The sequence below is a fragment of the Eutrigla gurnardus genome, assembly GCF_963514095.1.
Source record: "Eutrigla gurnardus genome assembly, chromosome: 1".
Taxonomy (NCBI): Eukaryota; Metazoa; Chordata; class Actinopteri; order Perciformes; family Triglidae; genus Eutrigla; species Eutrigla gurnardus.
Window position 1 is genome coordinate 9,940,157 of NC_139915.1, and position 24,897 is coordinate 9,965,053.

Below are 24,897 nucleotides of genomic sequence, written 5' to 3' on the forward strand. Positions count from 1 at the left end.
AAAAATCATGAACATGTAATGTAGATATTGTGATTCTGGAAATATTAATCTAGACCACAGCAATTTCATACAATTTGATGGATACAAAGGGGGATTCTTCTCTCTATAGAACATGGACGGTTGCCAAGCAATGCAATTACATTGAATCAGCATATTGGTTAGCAGTTTCATTATTTCATGCATGTTTCTCCTGTAACGTAGGGGATGAGTAGCATTTGAGGTCAATACATAAACACACATTGCAAATAGACAGAAACATGTGAAAGTCAACCAAAGTTTGGATTCTTGGTTTTATTGAAGCCAGGGGTCTGACAAACATTTTCCTTATCTTTGTCGGCGTAAGAAGCGAGAATCCACATGGCAGCTTAAAGGCTACAGAATTGTGTTAAAGTCATACAATCAAACTTCTGAATTAATTCAGGACACACACAAAAATGCAGCCAGCCATGTGCTTACAATGTCTTGATATCCTGAATACAAAAGGACTGGAAGCAGAAGCTCATAGTCTCATATAGATGTAGACTGTCAATAGTGGTCGAAGGCATTTCAGTTAGGAAGTGAAGAGGCATTGAACTGAAGTTTGAGTACAAAAGTTGCACCTTACAAACTGTTCATTATTCCATCTTGGGAACAACATCCAACCTTTAACAAAGAGCAAGCGCAACTTCGAAACCAAGCAGCGAGAGCACTTCATTCCAATCAGCTAAAAGCCAAATTTAACAACTGTGGCCATTTTTTTTATGAAATATGACATACTGATACGAAATATCAGTGTGGTCAATCAGGCTTGGGTGGCATTTAAACATTTAAAAAAAAAAAAAAATTCTATGGGTAAAGCCATGTATGACAACACAAACAATACATGCCTAATCAGGATGTAAACAAACAAGGGGACGCTTCATGGGCAGAAAGGTCAAACCTGAAAATTAACGGACATCTATTTGGTTTATCTATTTCAAGAACATCCATAGCAAAGGTGTAATGACAATGATTTCTAGAGGATCGATTCAATTTACAATATCACAAGCAGAAAGGGGATATTCCATAGTTAACCACCCGGGGCACCTTCCATAACTTAAGCAGCAAATGCAGACAAATAATGCAGTTTTACTGTGGAAATTAACTTCTAGGTTCATTACTAAATGTTCTAAAAAAGGCAAGGCATAAAGAAAAATATGTATTCTGTATCGTTAACTGCAAGAACAGGGAATTGATACAAGTGTCCGAGGAAAAGTGCTTATTTCAACATGCGGTGGTCCTGCACCTGGCTGTTCTTAAATTGTGCTTCATCCACTTCAGCAACAGACCCTCAGGTGCACCCAACCACTCACAAAAAAAGAAAAAGAAAAGAAAAACAATAAGAGCTTTGTTTGGATCAAAAGTAAACCCAGAACAGTTGTGTAGCATTGTGATGACCAAATCGTGCATAAAGTAAACTGTACACCAATATGGTCTTGTGGTTATTCCCTTACAGAGCAAATTCCTTTGACCAGTGAACGCCCAGATATGGTTGTATAGGCATCATTTTAAAAGGGTGTCATCCGAAACATAAGCAGGCCTGAAGGTTGGAATGCAAGGGCTCCATACAAGAGTGGGAGAAAACATGGCCACTGTTTAACCTTATGGATGATTACAAACTACAAAAGAGAAAATAACGACTAATATGCATCTTTGGTTCCATGTCCCAAATCACTCCAGTTCACAATTGTTGCTATTGTGTGAATAACAAATAGCTGCTCTCCTCACATTTGCCATTAATTCTGTGAAAGCTTCTGATGTACACCATCCATAAGATTAAGCAGGACCTTTCGTACAGACGTCATTGATAATGTACACTGAATTGTGATTAGACTGGTTTAATGAAACCATAAACAATTTAGATTATTTGATATGGTACAGTATAACAGTTTTAATTTTGTTTAAAAGGAAAGAAATTAGAGAACACAATTAAGCAACCCCTTAAGGACACACAAATTAATTGGGAGCGTTCCTGTGAAGGCAGAGTGCCCAGTGTGACGAAGTGTTGGCTATACATTGAAGGCAAAGGTTGTTGTTGTTGTTTTAAATGGGCACTGAAAGAGACTGAACAAAAAGACCCGACTGGGCAAACAGGTGTCCCTACAGAGATGTCTTTCTACAGCTACGTCATGTAGAAACTGGGAATGTTTGAACCGACATGCGAAGTACAGTGTGAATAAAACATTTGAAACCAAAAAGGAGGACAGTGCTGTAAGACACCGAAGGATACAAGATCTCATTTTGTTTAACCACAGCAAATCGTGCGTCTTTTTGGCTGCAAAGTGAGTGGTTTCAACCACAGTAAGTGTTCTTCTGGGAGGACCCAAAAGACCCATCATGTGGTTTCTTCTTAATATCAGCAGCCTTTTACAGTTTGTATGAAGGCATTTCATCTATTGCTCTATTGAACACTATCAACTAGGCCGCAGAAATCTTATTTCTGAAAAACAACAGACCACAGGCTTGTTGTACATTAACAAAAAAAAAATGTAAAACGAAATAAATTATTTGGATGACATGAAATGGACAAAAACCTTTTAGCTGTTGGTGCTACAGTGCATTTCCTCTTATGTAGACAAGCACCTCCACTATGACACAAACAGCTAACTGTGCGAGGCACTTAGGAGTTATAGTAGGAAAGATGCTGCCCAACCCCATCCCCAGATATACACACATGTAGCTAAAGGTTTCACTGCAACCTCTACGCCCATCAAATCCCAACCAGTCTCATTAAGTCAAAGAAGCTATTTTTAAGAATTTGGGCAGACTTGCCTTTTATACAAAATCAAAGTTAACCTGAATAGATTTCTTTTTGTATTCATATTTACAGAATCCTTCGAGATAAATAGGGAAAATGATATGATATCAGCTATCTGGACTTGTCATATTAGTGTCATGATGTCAGTGGCATTTTAACATGTTTACGTGATACAGATGAATGCTTCCTTAAACCGATAAATGGTGCACAAAATAAAAGGAGCTTTGTATAAATACATCAGTATCATATCCAACATTTTGTTTTACATACTACAACATGTTTGCAAGTATTTGAATTCCTTTTTCTCTTTTTCAACAAATATATTTTAAGTTAAAATATCTTTCCAATCACAACCAAATTCCTTCTATGAGATAAGCTCAACCAGGGGCCACATGACCAGTTTATTTCCACTCTTTATACCCATGAGGATGTTTTACCCCAGAAATTGGGGGGCATGCCAGAGAGTGTGCACTCATTTCCTTAACCTGGCATCCCTCACAAAATAAGATTTACAGTGAAAGAGAGGACAGAAATAAAGCCAAGCTTTCAGCACTTACCATCTCATTAACACCCCCATCCCTGTTATCTCTCTCCCTTCCCATCTCTCCAGAACACCAACATATCTGATAGCATCTGAAACTCGTTTCGGTGAAACCGCTGTGTGCTGACTGATATAGACATTGGGAATTTGGTCAATTTTTTATGCTCACATGTACATGTATATTTCCAGAGTATTAACGCAGTGGACGATGCAGCTGCTTGTGTTGCCTTCACGCTTCGTTCTGGGTCGGCGGTGGTGTGTTGTTCGCTGAAACCACGGAGTCTTGTTTGCGTGTCATCCGGTCCAACTCTGCCTGGACGTCAGTCAAACCCGGCTTCTGCCCTTGGAAAAAAACAGGAGACAAAATCCAAAAGTAATCTCCTGTAGCCTCTGCGTGTACTCATAAATAACGGTTTTCTACAGCCAGCAAGCAGATGGATGGGGGTGTGATGCTGATGACGTCCCATGCTGGAGTTTGGCGGCTTGCTGGAACAGTTAACACACATGCAAACCCAATCATAAGACAAAGGGAACATATATTCATGCGTTATCCTTTCGGCTGTGTCAGACATAAATTTGAAAAGTGCTCAGGGTTGGAGCAAAAAGTAGCTGTCAGTGGTCCCAGATGTAGAGATGAGTTATGCAATGTTCCATTGGGTACATTCAGACATTTCACAAAACAATATTTGACTGTTATATTTGCCTGATATAACAAGGTAAAAACAACAAACATGCTGTCGCTGAAAATAGCAACGGTTGGCATGCAAAACAGCTGAGGTTACTCAAGCAACTAACAGGTAAACAGATTAGTTTAGGAAGACAGCAATGAGATGTGACGTGAAGCGAGGGACAGTAGTTTTATGGGGGCACTTATGATTAAAGTTTTGGTGCATACAGGCCTGTCACAAGTTTCTTCAGATGTCAGAGGTTCAAGTCAAAGAAGACAACTTTTCTTTTTCTCCTGTTTTTAACATTCTCTCTCAGGCTCTAGAGATGAAACTCCAAAAAGCAAAATGGTCCACAGCTGTCAACAAAAGGCCCCGTTTCTAACTTTCCTCTCGTCTTGACTCGAGTGTACATGCTGTTCATATTCTGAGATGAAAGTAAATATTAAAAGGATGCTAAGGTCAACAAAAAGGCTTTATGAATGTTTTGATAAAAGGACACCTGCTAACCTGTGACGAAGAAGGTGCCAAACACAGTTCATCCTTGAATCTAAGTGGATGTGTGTGAAAATTTGAAGAAAGGGTGTTGAGATACTGAGATACTTTGTTCATTTGAATCAGACAGGCAAGAGGTCAAAGTGACCTTGATTTTTGACTACCAAAATCTAATCAGTTCATCCTTGAGTCCAGGCAGAGGTTTATGCCAAATTTGAAGAAATTCCCTCCAGGTGCTCCTGACATACTGCATTCATCAGAATGGACCGGACAGACAACAATCCGAAAAACATCAAGCATCCGGCCACGGCTGTCGCCAGCCGGGAGGCCGAAATAGTGAAGCTGTTGTTTTACTCTGAGATCAGAGCAGAGAGTGCTGAAATAAGAGATTGTACCTGTTTTCTTGGCAGACCCTTGGACTCCAGCTCCAACTGCTCCACTTCCTGGGCTCCCCGGAGCTCCAGTCTTTTTACTCAACAGGCTGTTAAAGAAGTTAGCCAGCACTCCCTCATTGGCAGCCCCCGCTGTAGGAGAGACACAAATCACTTCTATATTAAGGAAACCCACATTTTCTGCTGAAATGTATTAGTGCGTTTTTAATAGGTTGTGAATATCCTTGCGTGATAATTCAAAACACTGAGAATACTGAGAATAGGCTGATTATGAATGGATTATCTTGCTTTAATGACTAACTTCTTAAAATTGTGTGATTCCAGATTAGCTGTCTGGAATATCTACATTAATATCTATATCTTGATATCTTAAATGTCTATTTTTCCTCAGTGTAATCACATTTTTGCAAAATACAGCAATGTCTTCATCTTGTAAAGTAAAAGCCTGATCAAGAGGACTCTGGTATGTGCACCACCTTTACATCAAAACTTTGTCTCAGAGGGCTTTACAATACATGGTATTACAGCATGACACCCTCTACTTTAGGATCCTTGATTTAGATAGGGAAATACTCTAATAAGCAGCAAAAATGTGCTGATAAAGTTGCTACAAACAGAACTTTCTCATTTGCTTTGAAATAGTTAAAATGTCTTTAAAAATCCAATTTTAAAAACAACAAAAGGGGAGGGTTAACAGAGCCATATTAAATCTGGTTAAACCCATGCTCTGGTTGGAATGCAATAACCCCCGACTGCACTTAATGAAGGAGAGACTGTTCATATTTCTGCTTAAGGGTTGCCAGCTCAGGAAGTGCGCAGGAATCTGTTGAGGGAATTATTTTAGTTGCTACCTCTTGGGGGCAATATTGCAGTACTTCAGAAAAGTGTTCACATTACAGCCAAAATATCAAAAGATGAAAGGACAGGACTGCAGTCCAGTCCATAAAAAAAAGACATGACAAGCCCCTGGGACAACCTACCTTTCATGTTAGGGTCAGGCTTTGGGGAGCTGCTGGTCACATTGGGTTGGCCGGTGCGACCCGCAGGCCTGGGAGACCCTGAAGCTGTCCTTCCTGGAGACTCCTGCAACACGGAAAGCAGAGCAAGACTGTGATCACAAACAGTTAGCAGGGTTTGTTTACCCAGGAGAAAAAAGGACATGCCAGGTTTGAGGGCTATCAAGACACTTACTGTTGCTCCTCTTGTTGGCGTGGCTGGCTGCTTCGCTAATAAAGACTGTAAAGGAAAAAAGGTACAAAGTGAACACATTAAATTAGACGTGGCTTACAATGCAAACACAAATGACTGACTGACTAATCTTGTATTTTCTGGAAAATCTGTTTTTGCTGCTGCTGTGTTGTTTTTTGTTTTTCTTATACAATGTGTTGTACAATGAATATAGGAACCTGCACCTGTATAAATATTAAATTACTATTCATCTCATTCTGAACATCTAAATGAAAACTTGAACTTCTGTAAATACTTTTATTTAGAAGTGTATAGATGATTTTGAAGTCTCTTACCTGTTGCTTCATCAGGAATACCTGCTCATCCTCTGCACTTATCTCTTTGTCGTGAACCAGCTGTGAAGAAGAGCAAAAGAGAAAGCATGTGGTTACTTAATTGGCACTTTGGGTTGCAATGTCATCTAAGGTTTACGTCTCCTCGGTATTTGCATCGCTGTTACCTTTCGGACTGGTGGCATTGTGATAAAATCTTCAAATGGATCCTCAGGTCTGACTGTTGATAAGTTTTCATGCAAAATCCCAATTTTCTTCTCGTTATCCCATCCAGATGGACTGAAAGAAAAGAAGAGGTTACAGCAGGTGCAATGACGTAAACTCTGATGTAGACTTTCCTTGTAAGAAAAATAGTTGATCACTGATAACAAATAGAGAAAGAAAGATGGCAGTTTGCTACAAAATTACCTAAATGTTCCATTTATGAATGCGAGTAATATTTGAGACAGTGATAAAGAAACAAACATGACAAACTAAATAAACGTGTGCATCTCTGTCTTCACTTACATGAACACTGCATCCTTCTCCACCACTAAGGCAGGTGTGGTGAACTGGAACTCATAGATCTTATGCACTAGATATTTGTAAAGCAGATCCATGTTCTTCTCCTCTTTGACCGACGTATAGATCAGTCCAGCTCCATCTGTTTGATTCGATTAAGGCAGCAATTGTTGGTTCAATCACATATGGTGGTTTGATCATCAATTGATGACAATCAATACATTTAAGGGGCCACATAAAAAAATGTATGTCAAATGTTATAAAGAATATAACCATTCTGCTAGAATTAAACTATTATGCATTAAAAGGATACACTGTAAGCAAAATTGCCTGATGTGGGATTGGATGAAGTCGAAGTGCTCCTCTCTGAAGTCGTGCTCCTTCTCTAGTACGCCGATTGCGTCGCACTGAAAAATAGAATATTGAGAGAGCAAAGAGATAATGTTTTAATGCCAGACAATAGAATGTCAGCATTCACAAATATTAACAAGGTTACTGCTATCTGCATCCTAAGCCCTTTCTACAGTGACAATGTCTTTTTTCTTGGTCAATCCATACTGTGTGGGAGAGACGCCATGTGTGGTGTGTGACAGCACAGAAATACAATTCTCCCCGTCTCTGGGTTTGCAGTGAATCTTCCATGATTATTCATGAGAGAAGGTAATGTTCAAAAGAAGGCTGACAGCACAGTTTCACTCGTATCAAACAGAAAATAAAGGTCTTTAAAAAATGTTTTTTTCTGATAAGGGCGAGACAAAGGCACCAATGTTTAGAAAACCTCATTAACCATTTTCTAGTCACAGGTAGCATGTGAAGCTCTGCTGATGTCTAGACTGGGTTTTCAGCACTAGCCTTTGCCAGGAGGGTTAACAAGCAAGTACAATGACAGCTTTTTATAAGAGGATACCGCCTCCCAAAGCTTAACATAAAAAAAAATACATAAAAGTCCATGGGGCCTGAGCCCAAATGGGGTGCAATTTCAGAACCCATCAGGTAATCAGCAGTGAGGACAGCATTCTGATCAAGTCATCGGAAACTCATTCAACAACTAAAGAGAGAGCGGCAGGACAGTTAGGGGGTGTACCAAGTTGTCCTACTGTAAAATACGTATTCCTAAGCTTTTCTGAGGATATGGTCCAATCAGGAGGCATTGGCTAATTAAGGAAATAAATGAGCAAAGCGAAACAATATTGTGGAGGCCGCATGTGTGATTTGCAGGAAGTTGAGCTTTTAAGTAGTGAGAATGGCTCACCAATCTAATGTTTTATGATAACTGCCATAAGGACAAGGATTTGACCCCATGTTTGGATGGACACCGAATCAAAAAATACATACAATCAACAGAGATCTAGTCATATCAGCATAGATTGTACTCTTTTACAGCAAAAAGAACAATATTGTTTTACTGCATAGGCACGATTCAATATTCCATTAGATATTATTTGGTAGCTGTTGGTCACAAGGATGTAGTATAAGTCGGAGAACTAGCAACTGTCCCATCACAGAAAAAAAAAGCTTGGATAGATTGGTGTCATAACTATAGTTATGACACTAAAACATTCGTTTTCTCTAGACAGGGTCTATGGCTTCACATAAGACTTTTGGGGCTGTAGGATTTATTTACCTTTGTGCAAACTACTAGCACTGGAACAGCCAGGTTGTGTGTGAGTGTGTTTTCCCCAAGTGGCAGCACAACAGCCTCGTCTTCCCCTGCCCGTCTCTGTGGGGAGGCTGGGGTGGCATCCTCCGGTTCTGCGTACTCTTGGAACATCTTCACCACTAGTGGGAAGACAAATTGAGCAAAAGATAGGAATCAAAAATAGTATTAACATAATAAAAATAAAGATTTCTAATGTCTTTATCTTCCAAATATTTATTTTTTTTGTCAATGGAAAAAGGCTTTTACCTTGTTTTCCAGTAGACCCCTATTTTACAATAAACAACATCTAAGGAATTAAAGCAATAGCCATACTAAATTAATGACTCGAGTATCATGAATGGATGTTTTGATACTGTGTTTTTGCAATGGAAACTTTGATCTCTGTGTTTTCAAGCCTACATTGCATAAGTGTTTGATGCTAAATAGAGAGATTTGGGGCAGAGTATTGCTTTAAAATACAAAGTGGAAGACACAAAGACAAATAGATTTTAATAGGAAAGGCTGCCTCTGTTCCACAAATAAAGGTGGGATCAAAATATTTATAAAAAAATAATAGATCTGCATTAATCATTGAGATCTAACAGGTAAATTAATTAACTTTAAGCAAAGCTAAAGTTAAGCTACATATAATTTCTTGTCAACTAAATGTTAAACAAATTTGGTCTCACTGGCTATTGTAAAAAAAATGTAGTCCAATTTAGTCTCAGACTTAATCTGTTTACATGTTCACGCTGTTGGCTCATAACTAAAAATTTTACAGCTGTCAGAATTCTCATTTCCTTAAACTAAAAAGAGAAACAGAACTACAGTCACAACAAAATAACCGACATGCCATACTGTATCCAAATGAAAAGTCCCTCCCTTGTCAACCACAGAAGTCACAGAGTGAAATATTTCTCATTTTAACGTGTGGTGCAGGCCAGGCAGCAAAAGCTTGATCCTGTAATTCAAATTGAGACGACTCAAGCAGCAAGCCCACTTCTGTTACAACACAGCAGGAGACACAACATCAGACCGACTGACTGTAGTCGGACCTACTTAGCTAACGTCCCTTCCTTTCTCTGACGCTGCTGTGAGAGGGGAGGGAACCATGATGCAAGACGCTGCAAGTCGTCCTGGACAAAAGCACACAGTTCCAGTCTGTCTGTCAGAATGTCTCTCATACTCATATCTACAAAAATGTAATCTGACTAGGTCTCACCAACCTGCTACTGACATCATAACTGACATGCTGGAAGATACTTTATGTTGATGAGATCAGCTATACTTGAAATCTGACCATGCAGTGGGTGGGGTCAAACTATTAGGCCAATGAGAGAAAGTAGGAGGGAACCACATAGAAATCTGACACATTTACAGTTAACCCTCAAATGTTAACAAACGGTGAACACTTCTTCAATAAACTATGATAACAAATTTACAACTGTAGGCATTACTTCCTTTCTACTGCATTGTATAATCGAGCAACACAGCCAATGAGCCAGTAAAGCAAGTTGAAAATGTGGACACATTAAAATTAATTATATCAGTTTAGTTATTACTAATGTGCTTTAGTCATCACTTGGCCAGGAGCTTCCCTTTTCTTTTTCACGTTTGCAGCACACTTGTTAACACCTGCCACTGTATTAGCATGTTATACATTGAGAAAATGTTTTGATGTCTTCCGTCAAATTAATCTAAAATATTGAAACAACTCGACTTCTGTGTTATAAGCCACTGCAGATGTAAAAGAGCAACGGCAGCAAGCAAACTTTGTTGGTGTACAAGAATCTTCTGTAAAACCTGCAGGCTGAACTAACCCTAACCCTAAAAGCCTTTCCCCAAACACAAAAGAACCGTTTATAAGAGATGGGTCATCAGTTCTAAAATTAAACAGGAGAACAACATCTGAGTGCATCACACTCATTGATCTGCAGAAGTCGCCTCCAGCCAGAACACACAGCTGAGGATCATGGGCCTATCTGATGATGACCTAGAAACATCCATGACAATGTGTAATGATATACTGCTTGCCTCCATGCTACGCTGCAACCAATCTCTCCTTTTTCCATGAAGCCAGTTAGCAAAGAGACTGGCTCTTCTCATTTCAGACTCCCATTGCCTCGACCCTGAGATGATTCAGGCACCTTTTCAGAGTGCTGTTTCTTTTTAACCCTCTCCTGAGACACACAATTCAACTAAATTTATGTTTTTTGGATGTTGAGACATCAAATGACTACTGTGTAACAAATCATCTTGTATTGAAACAAAAGACCTATTTGGATTTTCGCTAGTGACTCACTACAAGGCATAGCATTTCAGCAGCTTGGCTGTTTTAACAGTGACTGCTTCATCAATTAAATTCAATCTTCAGTCTTATATCATTATCTCTTGTTTTATGTTGACCAAGGCTCCCTACATAAAATGTACATATTCAAAATTAGGGGAACTATAAATCAGACCTTTAACAATAAACTAAGAGCTACATTTTCAAAATAAAAGCCATGTTGCTGTTTCATTTCGATACCATCCACAACACAAGTCAAGCTGGGAAGATGAAGACAAACATTACTAACTCTTGAGCTCCAATTCTCTCATGTCTTCTGGAGGGATCTTGAGCTTGTCCACATGGTCACGAAGCACGCTGGCCCACTTTTGCAGCGACTCCATAATGGTCCAGGGCCGTGACATATCCGCAACAAATATAGCTAAACAGTCAGGTAGTGACTGAGCTGAAACAGCAAACTTAAGCAGGCCTTTGTGGTATAGGTCTCCATCAAGGATCCACACATTGCAGCGAGTAAGGTCTGCAAAGGGAAATGAAAATACTAGTTTAACACAAGAAATATGGATGTTATTTTAAACTACAGTTGTTTTGTAAAGGATACTGCTGTAAAACAACCACAAGCAAAGGGTACAGGAGTTAAACTCACCATCTATTTCTTCATCATGGACATTCAAGTACATATACTCCAGTCCCCTCCCTCTTTTGTTGTGATCAGATCCTTGAAGTTTGGCGATAAGTGACGTTTTTCCTGATCCATCCTCGCCTGCAAGAAATGTATTCATCAGCTTACATATGATGTTATTAACTCTTATTAGTAGCAGTAAAAATAATGTTACATATTTAATAAAAATGGATATGGTGTGCTGGAAATCATCACTTTAACTTCCTGCTCATACACAAACATATCGACTCATTCTCATGACTATCAGAGGTTGCAGTCTCTCATGCGAATCATTTTGGTCAATAGCAGTATTTCATAATGTTATTTTTGCAGAAGGCCAACTCAAATAAGTATGCACCCACTCACAAAAGAAAGACATGATAAAAAATAATACAGAGAGCTTTTCTTGAGTGTGGGAAGAAGCACGACTAAAAGTGCAGATCAATGCTGCTAATGATGTGCAATCATTAGCATTGGTGAGTTCAGTGTGGTTGTGCAGTCTGCAGGCCCTCCACACCCCTCGGGTTTGACCACCAAAAACACCCTGCATAAGCATCAACTTTCACACATGCAGAATAAGCAACACTTACCAAATATCAGGATATGTTTTCCTGATGGCAACTTCGAGCTTGAACTACTTGAAACTTCACTGAGTATTGAAGTCCTGCAAGAAAAAAAAAAGAAAAAAAAACAGGACACTGTTAGATTGACAGGTGAGTGTCACATTGACAGCTCGCAATCTGAAAACATAAGTTACTGCAAAATCTGTAATAGGTCAGCAACCGTTATGTAAGTTAACTGGTGTTATTGCTTGTAACGTTCAGAGACAGTACTCCACCCTTGTCAGCTAAGCGACAGATGTGTCCACGACAACATCAGGAAATGATATTTCCCCTGACCGGTACGTTAGATATATGGCGTGAAGTTGCTAGGTGTCCGAAACCATGAAACCTGACAGGCTGAAGCCTCATATCAGTAACGTTGCGAGCCCCTGTGATACACAGCTAATAACGGTATTTTTCTGCATACTTCGGTTTACGTTAGTCGGTTATGGTATTAGCTTGTTGAGGTTCCTGTTAGCATGCTGTATCCTGTATAAGGGAGCTAGTATTTAGGTGTTGTCTGGGCATGGACCTGACAAAGCCCCCAGATACAATGAATGGCTATTTCAAACGTGACTTGTTAACTCAACAATAGTTCCACATTTAGAAAAACTCGTTTACACAAAGAGTCTTGGCTAACCACAACTACATTCAGCAGTAACGTTAGCCCGGTCCGTTGACGTTAGCCGAGCTGCTAACACAAGTAACGTTAGCACACTGACCGCCCAGCTTCGGTTGGTGCTAACGTCACGGCTAGCCGGGCCGGTGTCTGATTGTGAGCAACCGTCAGTGACAAAGCAGAGCCACGGCGGCTGTGGTTTTCTAAGAAGGTCCTCGGCAGACGTGAAGCTTTAAAAAGAATAGCATAACTTGCCAAAGGTTTTGTCCTTCTTCGTCTTCGTTGTTATTGTCGCCTGATCCGGCTGCGCCCGGGAGCTGTTTCTCCAGAACGGGAGCCATCTTCTCTTTCTGTAACCACAAAGGCAAGGCCCTGCTGCTGCTTGGGCACAATCACTAGCACCGCCTTCATCCAAGCAGCCAAGGGTACGCTGCATTCAATGACCGTTTCGCCGCGCCGGGGTGGGTGCGCCTCTGTACATCTAACTGACGTCCAGTAAAGTAGTTATAAAGTGTTGTTATTTACTTTAATAATTAATATATGGATATACATTTTATTTATACTAAACATGATACGAATATAAGGAAAAAAGGAGTCGGATGTTTGGTTCAAACGTGGCTTCATACAGCACTTCTGGTCACGTGCCAATAAGTGATGTCATAGCGTTTTTTCACTTTAACAGCTGACTGAGAACACTGTGTGACATCAACATTTGACTTGTGGCCAGAGGTTCAACATGCTAAATGTCCATAGCAACTCCAGTGTTCTGCAGTGCGAGATGCAGTGTGAATTTAATCTATAATTTTTGACCTGAGAAACTTAATTTTACCAGTTAAGTAAGTATGGGTGCAACTCCAAGTCTGTCGATTTTAGCCAATTTAATTAAGGTGTGATTTGTAGGCTACTTCCTCAACTAGTCTTCACCACATGCAATAAAAGGCAAGAGGTTGGGCTTTGGGGAGGTCTCATGGTTACCCAGCAGTCTAATAAACACATACCACAATGGTATCCATAGAGACAGTTGAGCACACGTGTCTCTGATTCAAAACCTACTTTCTGCCAAAGGATATAGATTTTTTTTAAAAGGTCATTTTGCATGTGCAATTATAAGATGTGTATCAGCCCCAGCGTTGCATGCATTAGATGGCTAATAACTTTTATCTAAAGGTGTTGTAAGGACAAAAATGGAGTATGCCAATAGCCAACCAGATCCTTTTGCAACAAGTGCCACCATCAATCCAAATGTTAAGTCCTCTTTAAGACTATACTAAGTCACCCTATGCCTTTAAATCTGTAACCTGGTCACCAAGAAACAGCTTAATCTACATCATCCAGTGGATTAACATGTGTAATAGATATACATTGAACACATTCATTTAGAAACCATCATACAACATTAAGCACCCCCAAATAATGTGGGATAAAAATGTTAATTCATTAATTCATTCATTCAGAGAGTGCTATTTATATTTCTCTGACATGGAATATGACATAACTAATCCATTGATTACAATTCTCCTCCCTCTAATGAGATTCAATATTTGACACATTTCACATGGCATCATAGCATGTAGTGATGCCATGTAACCTCCATGCCCTGGGAAGTCTACAACACAGTCTTTTCTCCTCCTCTTCTTTGGGCCAGTCTAGGCCAAAGGGTCCAGGACTTGCAGACAGACAAGCTTTGGACATTCTCATGAAAACTCTGGGGAATTTTCCAAGGCCTCCCCTTATGCCTGAGAGACGTCTGTGGACCAGCGTGGTTGGCTGGAATGGTGGCTATACTCCTGGGAATGCATTCCAGAGCTTTTGCATCATGTGAAATTCAGCCTTTGCTGCCCCTTTGTCACTGTTTAGCTCTGTTGCCAGCAGGGAAAGCAAACAAGTTGGACCTTATAACACAGACACTAAAAGTAGATAGCAGATCTAAAATTAGAGAACCAGGTCTAACAAAAAATATATTTGTTTTGCTTGTACTTTTTCAATTTCTGGTGATAGTCAGTTTAGTTTTTATTTTAGTTTTGATATATTTTCTTACACTCTTGTCTGTTGTATTTTATTATTTTTTTGTATAGTGACATAAACTGAATGAATCAGGATTTTCTTTTGTCATTGACAGAGTCACACCCAGTTTGAATGGATATCTTACAAATACTCAATGTAACTATATTTGCATAGAACATTGGAACTGCATTATTCCGTCTTATATGTTTATCACGTATCATTATGATCTTAATGCACAACAAGGTTTCTCAGTAGACACTGTGTTGTGCTATGAGCTCTTCTAACAGTAGAGGGTGCTGTCTCCTTAATCATTCTATCTGTTAATGCTGTAACACATTGATAAATGTATATATTTAAAGTCCAAGAAGGGGGAAGAAGAAAAAAAACTACCAAAAGCATTTGGATGCACCACATCCCACACGTAATACACATTCTGTCTGAGTTCAACATCAGTAAATTAAAACATATAATAATATAAAATATCATGAGAACATATGCTTTCAAATATAATTTTACCACATGCAGTGACACACATTTCTTGCTTTATTGTCATATGCTGTAGTCAAGTAACCACTATTCTATTATTTGTATTCAAATCTTCTCAAAGAGGGCCTAAACCAGGACAAAAAAAAAACCTTTGACCTCTTTCTAAAGTGATGTCTGATTAAAAGACCAGGTTGGTGAGTTGTGATGGTAATGTCTGACTTTTTTTGTGTTTGAACTGTCAGCAAAATACTCAATTTCACCTTTCTTTTCACGTGTAAACAAGTGGGCCGCTGCTGAAAGAGATTGCCATGTTGTTGGGGAAAGATGAAATGTCTTCATGTCCTGACTGTATTTGATTTGCTACACTATATCTGATAGTGATTAATGGTTTTCAGGGTCCACGCCCTAGCAGTGTGTCAGTGACATGCTTCAGTTGTTGAAGTAGACAACGTGTTCACCTGGAAGGGTCAGTTGTTGAATTTCATTAAGTCTCACCCCCAGACCAACCATGTGCCATTAACACATGGAAGGCAAATAGCAACGAGGTGCAATGCATCAGAGTTCTTCGCAACATTAGTGAACCTTTGGTGCTCAAAAAGAACCTCGTATTTAAAGCCATGGCACGGGACTGCACACAAGCACATCAGACGGAGCCTGTATATATATTTAAAACCTCACATGAGTTAGACGAGTTATTCAGGAGCTCACATTGATGTCCACATATCAACACTTTACCACAGCTCAAAAATAAACCACACTTTGCACCCACAACTTAGTACTTTTAAACCAAATAAAATCAGTTTGCTTTATGATTTACTGAGAATGCCTTTAAACGTGTTATGCTGCTTTTCATGATTACTGTGTGTGATGCAAGTAGAGATGAGCGAGCATGTCACAACAGAAGGGGGAAAAAGCCATCAAGGAGTCACTGTAATTCTCTATGGAGATTATGTGTGTGTGTGTGCTGCACAAGTGGTTTTACTGACATGATGCCTCCTATGCATTATTTATTATTACTATAGTAATACTCCTGTGTGTGTGTGTGTGTGTGTGTGTGTGTGTGTGTGTGTGTGTGTGTGTGTGTGTGTGTGTGTGTGTGTGTAGGGGGGGTCTGTAGCATTATTATTTGGCAAAGCGAGACCAGAGGAGAAATTGGCATTTTTCACAAAGTGAAATTAGTGCCATTCCGCTCATAATTACCTCATAATTCCGTCCCGCAGACGTATTTACACAACACAGGAATATGCCGTGGAGTGGGTGTGTGCGGGAGAGGAGGGGTTAAAGATTTGGGAGGGTATAGATTGCAGAGGGAGCAGTAGTGGGGTAGGCTGGATTGTGATAGCGACAGATGTCTAGAAAACTGTGAGGGGGCACTCCTCAGTTACAACACAGTCCCAGACTGCACCTCGGAGGCAGGGGCGGAATCTGCAGCTGTCACTCCAAAGGTTTACCTCCATTATCACATCCAGCCGGAGCCTGGAAAAGAAGCCCAAGTGATCACTCTCTGGAAATACAGGTCGGTCTAACAAGAGCATTTTTTTAAATTTTTTATTATTATTGGAATGTTTTATTCTCCACTTGCTACACGATGTATGTTCTGTGGGTAAAAGAAAGAAAAGAAGTGAGTAAGAAAGATAGATGCCTACGAGCTGCAGCTTACCCATTGTTCTATCTCTCTCTTTGCCTTCCTCCTATTATGCAATGTTACTTTTCAAGACTGCCATAATAAAGGCAGGCTTTTTTTTTTTTTTTCTTTTCCCCGTCCTCAGTCGGAATTGATTTGGTGCGTCTTCTGAGGCAGCTGGGTTTTTTTTTTTTTTAAGTAGGCCACGCGATTAAAAAAAGAAACCCTCCCGGGATAAAGAAAAAAGCGCAAAAGAAAGTTTGGAAGTTGTGTTGCATACGTGGAATGAACGCGTTTTGGTGGTGAAATCCGTTTTTCTTTTTCACGTTCGTGTGAGGAGTTGCGACGTTTTCAACGGCTCGTGAACAAAAAGGGCAGAGCAGCTGAGAGAAGCAGCGGTGGGCGGGTTGAAATGGGGGATGGAGACCCCTCTACAGCTTTTATCACTCAAGTGTTCGGAGCCGGTGTATGCGATCCCCGTGTGTAGTAGCCTCGGCGAATATGTTATTCTAAAGGACAGATTAGCGTCAGTGTTGGCTGCCAATTAGATCCAAACCTATTACTTTCTACCGGTGAGGAACCCCCATCCTTTGTTACCGACCGGCACGTGCTGCCGTAGATCTGCATGCATAAAAAAAAATCTTTCAAAATGTGTGTAAGGCTTCATGTCTTCAGCACATTTTTATTATTTACTCGATTTGAAAAAAAAAAACGTTCACGAATATTTGATCTCAAAAGGTTTTCTCCTCAAACTGCACGTTCTTGCTTTGTCTGGTTTGGAGGCCGGAGACACCAATAGGGTTTGGCGAAAATGGGCAAAGAAAAAAATCTGGCAATTAAGCCTGATTCGTTGGAAGTCGGTCCATCAATAGAATTAGACTGTTGTTGGTGCAATCAGATATGATACATTATTGTTTTACCACTGGCTTGTTCATTTGATAGTAAATTGATCTTATGGACGTGCAGCATATATGCCATCATGGAAGGCTATATGGCGCATCCGGTCTTAATTGCTCCATTGCAGCACTATGGACAGTTCCCATATTGTTCGCACCCTCTGCTCTGCAGGGTATATAAGAGTAGGCTACTACTACTAAAATGTGGATATAACATTTGCGGTCAAACTGAAACAAGCTAATAAAGCAATCTGTGGCGTTACATGTGATATAAAGCCCTTATGCTCAAACAGGTTGATTTGCTCAGGGTCAGTTGAAACCAAATCAGTAAGGTAAAGTTGAACTTCCAGTTCTCTATTCTGTCACTGAAAGGAAGTTCCATTCTGTTGCAATCACACATTCTTCCTCTGCAGCCTCAACGGCGTTGTCACATTAACACAAAGAACAAGTAGTACGTGTTTGCTCTATTGACAGAATGCATCGGTTTAACTATTGGGAGGTGTTTACAGTGATGTGTGGTTCATACAGAAAAAAAAAAACACTTTTGTGGCTCATATCTTGTACGTGACTTCAGGCTCTGAATGGCATATCTGAAGTTAATAGTTTGTAGCTTGTCATGCTGAGAGAGGAATAGTTGTACATCTACATCATAGATGTTCAACTCAGAGTTGTTGGCTCATTTGGCACCAAGCCTTACCCAACATTCCTGAAAGGGTAGATAGTCCGTTGAGTGGTCTGATCTCGGTAAGGTTCCCATGCATTTACATTTGTTTTCTAGCCAAACTGTTTGGCACAGAGCAGTTTTCTCATTGAACTTGTAGTTCACTTCTAGACAAGGGAGTTCTCGGCATTCTCCCTTTTGACAGAACACTGCTAGATTGGAAAGAACTGAGTTGAACTTGTACTGCATGTTATAAAGTTTGACAAAATACATTCCTACTGTTCACATGTGGTGTATAAATGTTTAACTACAAAGAAGAAATACCTCATTAAAATAGGATCACCTCAGTGCTTGGGTGGCATAGTAGTTCATTGGTTAGCACTGTTGCCTCACAATCCTGGGCTTGAACCCAGCAAGATGGGGCCTTTTTAGACATTGCTTTTTTACCGCTTATATTAAAATACACCTTCATCTGCTTGTTCCTAGGAGACACCATGGGAGGCAAACTGAGCAAGAGGAGGAAGGGATATGATGTCAGCGATCCCAAAGAGACGAAGGAGGAGACCACAGCGCCGGCTGCTGGTGAAGAGGAGTCGGCTAAAGTGGAAGCGGGCGACCCCCCCACAGAAGCTGAGTTGACAGCTGAGGCAGGCAATCTAGTAGAGGAAGCTGTGGGGTCAGCTGTGGCAGCAGTAACCGAAGCTGTAGAGGCTCCAGAAGAGCCCAAATCTGCGCCTCCAGAGGAACCAGCTCCTGCAGCTCTGGAGGAGGCAGCTCCAGTAGAGGCACCAGCTGCAGCAGTAGAGGAACCAGCTCCAGCAGCACAAGACCAAGCTGTTGCTGTAGAGGTACCAGCTGCAAAAGTAGAGGAACCAGCTCCGGTAGTAGAAGAACCAGCTGCGGCAGTAGAGGAACAGGCTCCAGTCCCAGAAGAACCAGCTGTAGCTGTAGAGGCAGCAGCTCCAGTCTCACAAGAACCAGCTGCAGCCGTAGAGGCAGCAGCTCCAGTCCCAGAAGAACCAGCTGCAGCCGTAGAGGCAGCAGCTCCAGTTCCAGAAGAACCAGCTGCAGCCGTAGAGGCAGCAGCTCCAGTGTCAGAAGAACCAGCTGCAGCAGTAGAGGAACCTGTTACAGCAACAGAGGAACCAGCTGTAGTAGTAGAGGAACCGGCTCCAGTCCCAGAAGAACCAGCTGCAGCCGTAGAGGCAGCAGCTCCAGTCCCAGAAGAACCAGCTGCAGCCGTAGAGGCACCTGTTACAGCAGTAGAGGAAGAGGCTCCAGTCCCAGAAGAACCACCTGCAGCAGTAGAGGAACCGGCTCCAGTCCCAGAAGAACCAGCTGCAGAGGAACCTGTTACAGCAACAGAGGAACCAGCTGCAGTAGTAGAGGAACCTGTTGTAGAGGAACAGACTGCAGCAGCAGTGGAGTCCGCCCCAGCAGTAGAGGAGCAGGCTCCAGTAGAGCTCCCAGAGGTTGAGGCTGAAGTTGCACCTGTAGAAGAACCTATTGCAGCTGTAGAATCTGTGCCAGAGCCAGAGGTTGTTCCCATAAGCACAGAGGAAGCACCCATTGAACCAGAGCCAGAGCCCATCCCAGAGACTGTTACTGAGCCAGAAGCCATTGTGGAGGAAACAGTGGTCCCTGCTGCCGTCCCTGAACCCGAGCCAGCGGTTGAGCCATCTACAGAATCAGTGCTGGAGCAAGCCACAGAACCAGAGAAGGCAGCAGACCTTGAGCCAGAGCCAGAGTCGGTGGAAGCACCAGAGCCAGAACCCGAACAAGCACCAGAGCCAGAGCCCGAACAAGTGGCTGGAGCAGTGAAATCAGCAACAGAGGAACAAGTAGAAGAAGTTGAGCCAGAACCAATTGCAGCCACATCTGATGTTGCTGAACCCGAGACTGCCCCTGAGGTCTTGGAGCCTGCAGAAGAGTCGGTCCCCACTGAAGATCAGGCTGTAGAAGAAGAATCTGTTGCAACAGCTGAGCCAGGAGCAGCAGAACCTGTCCCTGAGATCGTCATCTCAGAGTCCGTCTCTGCCAGCGAAATTACAGCCGAGCCTGAAGAGGTAGCTGAAGTTTCTATGGAAGAGGTTCCTTGTCCAGAGCCCGAGGTAGAAAGCAAGATGGAAAATGGGGATATGGAGAGCCCGTCTGTTACAGAGGATGTGGCAGAAGTAGATGCACTTCCAGCTGTGAACGGAGATTGCATAAAATCTGCTGCCACACAGACAGAGGTGTGTGTTAATGGTAATGAAAAGCCAGCGGAGAAGGAGCAGAGTGACTTTGAACTGAAAAAGGAGGTGAACATGAGTGTCCAGGAAGTTCCTGATGCAGTCTGCGACATGTCCGAGGGTCTCAGCTCCGAGGTCACCCAGGCAGTCTGAAAAAACGAAGCCAATCTTTCGAATCAATGTGAATTCAGTTTAATCCTCCGATGGTGCGAGAAAGCCATCAAGGTATCAACAAACAGCTAGGCTTTCTGGAATGCTGTAACCACCGCAATGTCTATAGTGGTAACTCAGGCAAAAGGAAGTTTTCTTTTGAGTAACCAAAAATGAAATGCAACCACTTCAGGATAGAAAGAGACAGAGAGAGAGAGAGGAGAGAGAGAGAGAGAGATTGACTGACAGCCAGCCAGACAGACAGATATAGAAGAGAGCTGAGAGGAGACTTGAGTTTGGAGTGCGGACAGAGAGTGAAACTGGTCAGCAGTGCAAAAATACTGGACAGTAAATATGATATCAACGAAATGAATGAATACATCTGTCTTTGTGTGAGTGCCCGATGAATATTTGGTTTGTTCAAACAGCAGTCACTATTAGTATATTATCTGATTTAGAATGTCATATATCCTTTCTTTTACTATATGCAGAGACATGGCATAAATGTTTTGGCCTTTTATAACAATGGTACCTGTGAGGACTGTTCATTTTAAATTGATTGTTCGGAATAGAGAATAAAAAGAGATTGTTATAGCCTATACAGTGATCTTCTTTTCTTTCCATGCATTCTCTCAGTGTCATGTGTGTTACAGTTGGCACTGGGTTACCAGATATACTTTACTCTAAGCTATGCATCAGACTTTCTTATTAATGAATCGGTACATCTTCAATCATTTCAAATCATGACATCCAAGATAATCAAGATAATCATAGCAACATTATTTACAGGACATCTGTTAAATACAGACCACTTGTTGACACACACACTGCCACTACAGCTCATAGTAGCTTCAGTGAGTCAGAGTTTGGCTGATTTGTATCTACGAAGAGCAATGGCCTGTAGGTCATCGGCCACATTGCAGATATGCTGGTGGGTGCAACATGGCTGCCGAGTGTAAGCAGCATGCATGTCATGATTGGGCAAACAAAAGGGTACTGTGGTCGGCACCCACAGAAATCATGCAGGTAATCATCCTCACCTCTTTCTCTTTCACATCACCATGCCTACAGCCTAGGCTCGATGCCATAGCAGCACACCCTGCCAACATTTCACAGATCCATACCGGCAAGGGGGACTGAAGGGGGGGAGGGGCAGGAATGCTCGCAGGAGGCAGAGAAAAGGGAAGAGGGGGTAGGGGGAGGGAGTTCCAGGATGAAAGCAAGTGCTCTGATGCTGTACAGAGGAAAAGTAAGACAGATTTACCGTTTACCCTCTTTTCCCGGAAACACACACACTTTTTCAGACTATTTCACAGATTTAAATTGGACGAGCAATGGGGATGAGCTGGATGGTGGGGATCAGCATGTTTTGACACCTAGCTGATGCCTCCTTACAGAATGCTACCACGCCTACTGCTCACACGAATGTCAGACACGAGAGGGTCTTTAGCATGCAGGTGCTAACACATATGCATTAGCAAGAGGTAGTCAAATGATATTTGTGTTTCTGTGCATCTCTCTCTCTCTCTCTCTCTCTCTCTCTCTCTCTCTCTCTCTCTCTCTCTCTCTCTCTCTCTCTCTCTCTCTCTCTCTCTCTCTGTGTGTGTGTGTACATATATGGACAGTGGGGGAGGTGGGTGAAAGGTGGGGTATGTGCATGTGTGTGAGGTGGAGGGTGGGCCTTGTTAGAGTATGGTCATCCAACCTTGGAATAACTCCTGGGCCATGGGTCAGAACATAAGAGGAGATCTGATAGTGATAACTGTAACCTCCCACAGAAGTAGCTCCATAATGAGCCCATCCACATACCAGCTCTCTCCGGTTTCTTAAAAAAATACTCCAGCACTGCACATTTATGAAAGGAATGTTGTGGAGAGGGTTTGGGGGCCGGGAGGATGGATTCACTGGCATGTTTTCATATTTCTTGCTGAACCGTTTTGCACAAATTACTTACTTTGTATGCATGCGGGTTGCTGCCTTTTGGAAACTATGTTATTCTAAAAAAATAAATTAAAAAAAACCCTCACAACATAAGTTCTACAGAAAGATGGTAGCCTACCTTAAGGAGCAAAGAACCAAAGAACTACAACAAATGCAACAATCCTGTTTTAGTGCAAACATTTAAATAGCTTTGCTTTGAAATTGCTAATGAGTTATACTATACACGTTTTCACAAGTCAGTTGGCAGCATCGTGACCTGCTAAACTTCAATGAACAAAAGATATCTGAGGGCAGCAAAGTGAAAAAAACCTCAAGACTCTTCAAATGAAGCATACTGGTCTCAGCAGTATGGAAATATGATATATGTGTTGCTACAGCGATTTATTCTAGCCAAAAGGACTTTGATACTAAAGTCCTATATTAGAAGCTCATCATTTCCACATTTCCCCGTTTCCCTTTCCTCCACTCTCTTCCCTGTTTATGTGTGTGTTTGTGTGAGGGAACAGGGTTCTTCTCTTTTGCATCTTGATTTAAACACTGCCTTAAAGTTGCATAGTTGTGAAAGGCCAGCTGCACTGCCTGGTTACCCCAACACTATGTGCTCTATATGCAAGCCCCTGCACAATGCTCAGACTGTGCTCCAGCTTCTTTTTTCCCTGTGTGAAAACTGGCCTGCAGTCTTTAGCTTTCCCCGATTGATGCCTCTGAGAAGCAAGAGGAAAAAGGAAAATTTGAATTTAATCTTAAGGCTATATTATGAGGAAACGCATGAGACACTGACCTACTAGGTCAAGTTTCCAAGTTGTGTTTTTTTTTCTTTGTTTGGGCAAAGTATTGCATACACAGATCTAAAAGCCACTGTTGATGTAACTCCTCCATACGGGTCCGTTAATGTTTGATTCACTGTTAATGTGGGTGTGTGTGTGAATGAGGAGGGGGAACGAAGGGAAGACCAACATTCACACGTTAACAAACTACAAATTCACACAATACCTTCTCATGAATTAGATACATATATTGTTATTTCTGATAATCTAAAGCTCCTGAAAACTATGATACACATATCTGAAGTACTCCTCTGTTGTTGTGTATGTAAGCACTTCACATTTACTATATATTTCACTTTATTTACCTTACAATTTTATCTGAGTACCCAAATACTGAGTGTGAATGTACTGCACTATATAGTGCCCTCAATATGAGATGGAAATACAAACAACAGAATATCTATGGCATGTGTGCTTCTCTCTCCTAATCCCACAATGCAATGCTCTACATGACTTGTATTGTGTGCGACTTTACCCTTATTGATAATGACACAATACGGTGTGATGTGTATATGATGAGTAAACGGTTTCTGTTTTAAGGAGTAGGAAATCAATGATTGGAGTGATTTCAGACAAAGCAACAATCTTAAGTTAAAGTTCAGGCAGAAAACACACGTAGTTATTAAGCGTTTAAGACTCAAAAACGGCGTCATTAGGACAGACGGTGTCCTGGCAGCGTAAGCAAAAACAAACCCCACAGCTGTCATCAGATTTGGATTTAAAAATGTTAAATCCTGATTGATGCACCAAAGTGACCCCTGACTTGCTTCTGGTTTGATTGCCACAAAAAAAAAAAGAAAAAAGAAAAAAAAGTTAAAATAATCCAAACTGTTTTCGTTTTGACAGAAAATACTTTGTTGATGAAGAAGTCCATCGCTCACAGTAAGAGGATGATTGAGAAAACGTGTTCTTGGGGCCTTTAAAGTTCTATTTTCCAGAAGATTGAGACATCTCGTTCTGTGCTCATCAAACACTTTCTTAATACAATATTTAACACGATTGTGTTTACACGTCTTTCCACATCTAGAGGGCTGTTATATTAAACGACTTCAATGCCTTGTGTGTTTCTGGGAAGGAACCTTTTAGTTTCCTCTTTGTTATTACTGAGATAACAAACAGGGAGGATGTGAGTGTGTGAGGCAAGATCGCTCAGACTTCTGAAATGCTTTCTCGTATAAGAGATACTCTCTCCCCTCGCTCCGTCTACTCAGCTGGCTGAGAAGATAATATGAGTCAGGTGGCCAAATTACAGCAACAGCTGATCCCTGTTTATTATTCAAGCAAGAGGGTGTCAGAGCAGGAGTACAGACAGGAGAACACACACAAGACACACAAAATCACTCTTCCTTTTTCACTCTCTCTCTCTCTCTCTCTCATCC

The 24,897-nt window shown here is 41.3% G+C and overlaps 2 protein-coding genes across 3 annotated transcripts; one reads left to right on the top strand and one right to left on the bottom strand.

Annotated features, from left to right (window-relative positions):
• Positions 1 to 276: 276 nt before the first annotated feature.
• Positions 277 to 13,134, bottom strand: dync1li2 (dynein, cytoplasmic 1, light intermediate chain 2). Of its 2 annotated transcripts, none has more exons than XM_084007305.1 (13): positions 12,954 to 13,134; positions 12,068 to 12,141; positions 11,463 to 11,579; positions 11,106 to 11,336; positions 8,515 to 8,669; positions 7,204 to 7,297; positions 6,897 to 7,032; positions 6,557 to 6,668; positions 6,393 to 6,452; positions 6,061 to 6,105; positions 5,850 to 5,952; positions 4,873 to 5,001; positions 277 to 3,654 (listed from the first exon to the last, which is right to left on the bottom strand). In XM_084007305.1, exons 1-13 carry the CDS (start codon positions 13,037 to 13,039, stop codon positions 3,638 to 3,640), a joined length of 1,359 nt encoding a protein of 452 aa, XP_083863431.1. In that variant the 5' UTR covers positions 13,040 to 13,134; the 3' UTR covers positions 277 to 3,637. The 2 variants fall into 2 exon arrangements, with proteins under 2 accessions (XP_083863431.1, XP_083863430.1); XM_084007304.1 differs by having other exon boundaries at positions 277 to 3,659; positions 12,954 to 13,133.
• Positions 13,135 to 16,472: 3,338 nt separating this feature from the next.
• On the top strand, positions 16,473 to 21,347 carry LOC311010465 (uncharacterized protein). The gene is made up of 2 exons (XM_084004970.1): positions 16,473 to 16,704; positions 18,856 to 21,347. Exon 2 carries the CDS (start codon positions 18,864 to 18,866, stop codon positions 20,751 to 20,753), a length of 1,890 nt encoding a protein of 629 aa, XP_083861096.1. The 5' UTR covers positions 16,473 to 16,704; positions 18,856 to 18,863; the 3' UTR covers positions 20,754 to 21,347.
• Positions 21,348 to 24,897: the final 3,550 nt, after the last annotated feature.